This window comes from Carya illinoinensis, chromosome 6 (assembly GCF_018687715.1).
Source record: "Carya illinoinensis cultivar Pawnee chromosome 6, C.illinoinensisPawnee_v1, whole genome shotgun sequence".
NCBI lineage: Eukaryota > Viridiplantae > Streptophyta > Magnoliopsida > Fagales > Juglandaceae > Carya > Carya illinoinensis.
The window spans coordinates 7,433,764-7,441,642 of record NC_056757.1 but is presented as its reverse complement, the minus strand read 5'-3'; the positions used below and the strand labels follow the sequence as shown (position 1 = coordinate 7,441,642).

Genomic DNA, 7,879 nt, shown 5'->3' with positions numbered 1-7,879 from the left:
GTTTCCAGATCAAACACTAAAGCTGAATACAAAGCTTTAGCAAACTCCACAGCCGAATTCATCTGGTTGCAAGATCTTCTTCGAGAACTTGGTGTTTATTTATGCCATCCTCCCATGTTGTGGTGTGATAATATTGGAGCCATGTACCTTTTTGTCATCCCCATTTTTCATGCTTGTACAAAGCACGGTGCAATTGATTTTCACTTTGTCTGAGAAAGAGTTGGCCTAGGACAACTCCAAGTCCGATTTATCTCCGATAAAGACCAGCCAGCTGATGTACTCACTAAGCCTCTAGTTGCCACAAAATTCTCTAGACTTCGTTCCAAGCTCATTGTTCATTCCTCCCCGTTGAGCTTGCGGGGGACATGACAGCACACATATAGTTCCCCTGCTTCATGCAAATAGATCCTCCACATTGAAAGTTTTGGTGTACAATCCCATTAATCAAGCTCCAGCTCACAAGCAGATATCATCACCTTTAATTCATGCGGACAACTAGCGACCGTTTATATTTATATTGACAGATTCCCTCCTTTAATTATGAGATCATGGTTGGCTTACATTTGTATATATTTCCCATCACATATCCTCTGTAATATTCATTGAAGAAGAATATACAAACATTATTTTCAATCTCTTTTAGTAGGTTATTTACAAGGGTTGAGGTAGTCTACTATGGCGAAACTTGTCCTTGAGCACAACTCTCAGTATCTAGTTTGGTATGTTACCTTTTGGAGCATAATTTGGCTGTTGATAGCGCTCATCCAGCACGGATATCTCGCTTGTACTTATCTTGACAGATTATCCGTATCTCGTTGGAATATGGTTAGCTAGATTTCTATACAGGTGACGCCTTTCTAGGATTTATCCCTATGAACTGATTTTGATATTGGAGGGACATAGATGATTGACTTTATCCTTAACCCATACTGTGCATTTGATGCAGCTGAATCCTTTAATCACCCCTATCTCACGTGAATCCTGCATGACGGAAGCCTTTCATCGCCATGGCTCTTTCCTCACCCAAATGGCTCTTTCCTCACCCATAAAGCACATTCATACCCAACATAGTAAGTAGGATTTTCCTAAATTAAAAGATTAATTATAAAAAACAAGTACAGAATAAGATCAGACGTGTAGCTCAAGGTCTTCAAGCAAACATCCAGTATATGAGATGTGCTTCACATATGAAATTTTCTCTCTTTAAACACATGAAATTTTCCGCTACCAACTTATGGGTTATAATCGCTATTTTCTATCTCTTGTTACAGAAAGTTAGGGTGAAAAACCCTGGCATAATAATCTTCTATAACCTTCTCTTTTGTTTCCTTTTTTTTTTGTCCTGATTGGAAGAAAAAATTGAAGAAGATAACAGTACTTTTTCTTTTTCTATATCTATACATGAGTATCTTAACTTGTGGCATGCATCTTTTGCTGAAACACGTACAGAAAACTAATGTTTCACCAGCATAGCCTCCATCTTACTCTTCCTGGCAGCATGCTTTAGTTTTTCAAGTGCAACGAGTCCGACTTGCCTAACTCTTTCTCTGGACAAACCTATGCTGAAAGAGTGGTAAGCACAATACACATTCAGTTCAAGTGCAATCATGGGCAGAAATTACTGGCTAAACATGTTCACTTTATTTTGAAAAAGCAACCAGATTTAACTGAAGAGTTTGAAAGACTTGGTGGCCGAAGAATAATATGCAGGTTTTTGTAATGCTTTATTACTCGGAAATAAGTAGTACTATTTTGCCTATCTACTTTTTGCACTTACCGTTTACTTATATCCTCCCATGTAAGACATTCATTATCCAGACCATGGTAAAGTCGTATGATATCTCTCTCCCGTTCCCCAAGTGTCATATTGATGAGCTTGTTTACTTCATCCTGAAAATGTATTGCAAGTAATATCATTAACTTTTTTTCTTCACTAGCATAGAACACAAATACAGTGTCGAGAGTTGTCAGAAAATCCACCTGGCCTTCAGTAACAAGCAAACAGTGCGGGCACACACACCAAAAGAGGTCATGCAGTACTCACAATTAATTTCCTCTATTTGCTAAAGGTCAATATTAGAATACTTACCGGATATTGGGAAATAATAATCATGAGTTTTGTTGGATACATCCAAAATCAGATAGTAATCCAAAAGCAAATCTAAACAATTCAGATGATTTAAGAGAATTTTGAACATTAGACAGAAACTTGAGGCAGCATTTAATTTTTTGGAATTTAAGAAATGATTTCTCTTAAGTGGTTTTAGTGGCCTGGCCTTCATTCACAATTCAAGAAGTAATAATTAAAGACTGAAAATTCTGTGAGCTATCAAGGAGATTAAAAGCAATGTGGAGTAATCTTGAGAACTACAATAATTAGGAATGGAATGTTCCTAATGCCACAGGATGGTATGGAGCATACTTTTGATAAGATCACAAATGTTTGAGGTAGCCCCAAAGACTCAAACTAAAAGGACTATATATATAGAGCTTACAATAATTATTATGAACTAATTCATTTTGACTTGGAACACTTTCCAGTGAATCATTATAATGTGTTTGAATTACCACCTGCTTACAGACATTTCACTAGCTAATGCATTTTCAACTTTAAGTTTAATTACCTTCAGCGCCAACTCATCCACTCCATGCCATGGGTTGTTCTCAAGGCGATTATCTGCAATGTACTGAAATAGTAAAAAGAACATAAAAAGTCAACCAATGGCATAAGGAAGAAGTTTACATTATTTAGGAAAATCCTTCTTCCACAATTATTGGGATTTCAGAAATAAGTTTCATCAACAATACTTACACTATGATGTGTTTCTCCCGGAAGACCATTCAGAGAGGGAAATGCTTCCCTATCAAGAGAGAAGACCTTACTGATTGCCTACATAAAATGATACCATACAATAAGGACCGTTGTGCAATTTAACCAAGTACAATGGCCTAGACACAGTCAATTTCAAACATATTGGTACCTCCGTAGCATTCTTGACTTTCTTTTTTGACATCTTCAGGCATTCTGCAATTCTCTGAAAAAAGAGGAAACAATCAGCTAATTTACAGGCAAGAAGAAATTAATGTCAGTGTAAAGCATCTTAGTACGTGCCTCCCTATGACAGGTGGGATCAGGCTGTTATGCATGCTCACTGATATTTTTGTATGTAAAGGATAAACATAGTAAATGTAATTGCGTAATCAACTTACATCAATTGATGGAGTTATTCCTTTCTCTTCCAGTCTAACTTTTGCATTCCGGATTAAACCTAATCTTTCATGCATATGAGCAGGTAATCTCAAAGTCCTGGAATTTTCAACCAATGTTCTTGAAACACCCTGTTAAACAAGCCAGTGTTACACTTGAAATCAAATTTACTGCTTTGAAAAATGCCATGTAATAGATATCCTATCGACTTGCTAGAAAAAGATGTATAAAAATCCCAAGAAAAATTAGAAAAGAAGAAATTTAATTCTTCTTACAAAAATTTATGTGAGCATATTTTGCTCTGTACTGGCTCTTACACCAGTATCAAACATTATGATCAGAAATAAATAACTGGGACACAGAATTTAGAGCATCTCTCAGTGTGGACATATAAAATGGATGCAAGGATAATATCAAAACTTGCATGTCTTTACAGCAATGAAATGATGCTGTTCCACAATCTTGAGACAGGTAATTATTATCATATGCTATTAGTTTAGGAATATGAATGCACCTTGTTTTTTAATGCAGATAATTAAAAATCACCATCTTGACCATCTTATTGTTTCATGCATGATGAAATGGAACCGAACACAAAACTTGGTACGTAGAGATGTAGTGATAAGCATGTTAAATATGCTTTCCACTCATATGATTTCTAGGAGCATCTTATTGCATTATTTACAATCTGAACCAGGAAATTTTAGCCTTACTTGGCGTATCCACCAATAAACATATGTTGAAATTCTGCACCCTTTTGAAGAGTCAAATTTCTCAATTCCGCGCAGTAGTCCAATTAACCCACCCTACACGAGAGAAACAACAATATTTTCTTATAGCAGAAATTCACATTGCAGACTATATTTAAGTTTATCACACATTGACATATATTTTAAGTTATGCAAGGACCAGAAAATTACCTGAACAAGGTCAGCCATTTCAGCACCCATGTTTTCATATCTTTGAGCAATAGACATGACCAGACGAACATTACTCATTGCCAGCTTCTCTCTTGCTAAAGAACACTCAATCAGTTTTGACTGTAATTCGGCTCGAGGAATCCTCAATGAAGTTGCAAGTTGGTCGTCAGATGGCTCACAACCTAGTCTCTCCTTCAATCTGTATGTCCCAATACAAAAATAAAAAGACATGCAATAAGAGATTTTCTCCTGAAGGAACTGTCATACAAGTGTAAACTAATTTTTAAATGATATCCAGCAATTAAACCAGATAAATCCAGGAAGGGATACTCTCTCTCTCTCACCCTCCCTCTCATTCTCTCTCTTCCACAGACCCGTACTCTTACAGCCTTCTACTTGTAAGTAGGAATTCCATACCGCAACAGTTTTGAGGGCCTTCCGTGAAACAAGTTCACAAGTGCCATGAATTTTATCACATAGTATTAAATGAATAGAATAGGAACAATGTATTGCTATGTATAAAATTAGAAATAGAAAGGGAATCAATCAACGACATGACATTGCTATGCAAATGATACGAAATAAATTGGAATTATGCAAGTAAGTTGCAGTCATCAGCATCTATATCCAACTATTGGGAAAGCTAAACCAACAGGATTAGCTTTCTTCAATTTATGAGTCAACAAGTAAAGAATAAAATTGATCCTTTTGTCATTCATTTTACTTATTTATTATGTCTGCATTTGTAAATGAGTACACTTCTAAATATGTATAAACAGTTCACCAAATCAGAATCAATCATCATATTGTGAGAGCATGCAACTACCTCAATTTGTGCTCCTCTATGGAAAGACCAGCACCAATTTTCTTTGACAGGCGTACCACGTCTGCATGAGTAAGCAACTCTTCACTTGCTACACCGTTGACATAACCCCTTGAATGATTCTGAAGCAGCTCTGGACTGACCAATGATCTCAACTGCTTACCAGTATAGGGTTGAACCATATAAGCAGTTTTGTTCAGAACTTTCTTCCTAGCTTTCATTCTCCTTTGCCGAGCAGATACTCCAGAACAAGTGAGAGGTATCTTCCTGTGATTTTTTCCTCTTGCTGAATCAGTTAGTACCTTCTGCTCAAAAGAAAGATTCCATTGCTTTTCCAGCATAGACTTTTGCAGCAAAAGATGTGCCTCCACCGAACAATCAGGATCAAAACTTTCCTCTTCAAGGTTGTTGGGTCTCTGAAACCAAGGCTCTGCAGTTGAAGGAGAAGAGATAATATCTACATCTTCTTTGACAGCCTTGATAGACTGTGCTTGTCGACTAGCCGATGGAAAACTGTGGCTAAAATTAGATGACTTTTTGGAACTTATCACTTTCTTGGTTGAAGTGAGTTGATACGGTGCTAGTGCATTATCATTGACAAATGGGAGCTTTTCTGTGAGATCTGAGTAATGGTAGGAGGAACTCAAGAGCCTCTTCCCTGCACTAAGCCCAATCACTGCAGTTGTGGCCATCATATGGCTTCTTCTGATGCATGTACAATTAACATCACACGCCCGTTAACAATTTTGTCAAATCATATACATGTAATATATTTCTTCTAATGTGCTTCCTTCAACAGCTCCAATGAATTGCTTAAGCTGTTCCCCTTATAACTTTGTCAGTCTTCTGCTAAAGCCAATAAAAGTAGAATTATACACCAAGTACTTTTTGCCAAAGAACTTGTTCACAAGATTGGTTTGAAACCTTAAATAAGGAGCGTATCCAAATCAAGCAGACACCTATGACTTTGAACTTCGAGTTTGTATAACCAGGATAGATTTTTTTGCTTTTTATTTTACTTGGTAAGTTAAGGCGAAATCTTACGCACCAAACAAGCTGAACAGGATTATATTTCCTATTTCCTAAAAAAAAAAAAAAAAAAAAATACGTGTAGAGTTATATCCATCTCTCTCTGTCAAGGAACTTTCTTTCTTCATTATCCCAATAAGATCTACACCAATTGATGGTATGAGCATCTATGTCAAATTGACAAGCTTAAATTTCCTAAGAAATTAAACTGAAAACTATAATACAGCTCAAATATGCAATACGTCTGATGAATTGCAGAATTACAGGTCTCCAAACCTATGCAAATGATGAACTAAATTATTCACAGAAACCAAGATTTACTACTTAGATTCAGTGAATGAAACAATTTTGGTACTATAATTATAAACTCATGGACATTCGATACTATAATTATATAGTTTCTCTGACTGGGGATTCATTCTTTTTAACTCCCCACTCGGTCATGAAAACAAGGAAGAAAATCCAACGAGTCATTAGCCAAGGAAGAAGGTGAAATAAGATTGCGACAGCCTCAACATTTAGGACTGTAAATTTTAAAGGCAGAGCAGCAAAGTAGTTCCAACTGAATTAAGTTTAAGTTCATAATTAAAATGAGTTAGAAAACGAAATATTAAAGAAGAAAAGAAAAGGCTTTGCGTGCGTTCAAGTACCTGGATCCACGTTAGAGAAAGACACAAACCAAGATGAAAACTTTTCAGTTGGTTGAGAAGGAAGAGGAGGGAGAAGGAAGAGACAGTGAACCCGAAGTGAGTAGATAGTGGTGTGGTAGGCGAAGAGCTAGTTGAGCTCCCCCCAACCGCCTCTATTTTTATTTTATTTTGTAATAATGAAATTTTTTAAAGATTTTGGTTTTTGTTTAACAACTCATCTCATGTTAACTGCTTATTTAAATGGAAAATCACTTAAAATATAAAATCAAAGAAAAGAAAATAATGGGTTGGGCAGTAGAAGCAAGTTAGAGATATGGGTGGTTGAGATTCTATTGGGTGGAAGAGATATTGAGTTCAGGTTCATGTGGTGCACAGTGTGCCATTTTGTGCTCTTTCTGCCCTTTCTCGCTTTCTCTTCCAATCCCTCTCCATTTTGGTAGATCTTTTGGATGGGTCACGTCGGCAAAATGCTTGGTGTCCCGACTCCCAATGATATCTTCACGACGGCGGGTTTCGATATTTTTTTAATCTAATGATTAAAAATTATTTTTTAATGATGTTATAAATTTTTTTAAAAATATTTAAGAATTTAAAAATAATATATGAAAATTTTTTTTGTACTTTTAAATATTTTTTTAAATGTAATAAAAAATTTAAAAAATAAATAAAATAAAAATTATAAATTCATTAAAAAGTATTTACTTAACTATTAAGTAAAAATATAAAAATTAAAAATAGAGAATAAGTAGCCACCATCGCACCATCTGCGTACACAATATTTTCCATTTGTATTTATATGCATTGGCATTTGGGTAAAGGCACACCACCAAATAAATTCTTAAAATTATGCTGAAAACAAATAGCTACTTTTCTGCCTAAATCATATTGCTCCGTTCATTAATTTTTATTTTTTTACTTAATAATTAAGAAAGTAATTTTAAATGTATTAGTGTATTTTTTAAAAAATATTTAAATATACTAAAAAAAACACAAGTATACTAACGGTCAAATAAAGCGATTCTCCTCAGGTGACAGAATAGTCCGCTACTTATGCTGAAACAACTCTCTTTCAGAGTGTCAAATTACCGGTAGCCTACTTCCAAAGAGCCATGCCCAGATTTTTTTCTTTTGGCTTGGGAGGGAGGGATTGACTCAGATGATGATGTTCAGTTGATTTGATTTGATTTCTTTTCCTGCTTAATGGCATTGTTTATTCAAAATCATAAATTAACTAAACATGAAGCTAGCA

At 35.4% G+C, this 7,879-nt stretch overlaps 1 protein-coding gene across 3 annotated transcripts; it reads right to left on the bottom strand.

Moving 5' to 3' along the window:
* Positions 1-1,149: 1,149 nt before the first annotated feature.
* Positions 1,150-6,968, bottom strand: LOC122313911 (RNA polymerase sigma factor sigA-like). Of its 3 annotated transcripts, none has more exons than XM_043129214.1 (10): positions 6,631-6,960; positions 4,955-5,800; positions 4,129-4,327; positions 3,922-4,014; positions 3,211-3,339; positions 2,982-3,035; positions 2,813-2,890; positions 2,625-2,687; positions 1,778-1,890; positions 1,150-1,562 (listed from the first exon to the last, which is right to left on the bottom strand). In XM_043129214.1, the coding sequence occupies exons 2-10, from the start codon at positions 5,644-5,646 to the stop codon at positions 1,454-1,456; spliced, it is 1,530 nt and encodes a 509-aa protein (XP_042985148.1). In that variant the 5' UTR covers positions 5,647-5,800; positions 6,631-6,960; the 3' UTR covers positions 1,150-1,453. The 3 variants fall into 3 exon arrangements, 2 of the variants coding, with proteins under 2 accessions (XP_042985148.1, XP_042985147.1); XM_043129213.1 differs by having other exon boundaries at positions 4,955-5,797; XR_006243538.1 differs by having other exon boundaries at positions 1,532-1,562; positions 2,625-2,677; positions 4,955-5,797; positions 6,631-6,968.
* Positions 6,969-7,879: the final 911 nt, after the last annotated feature.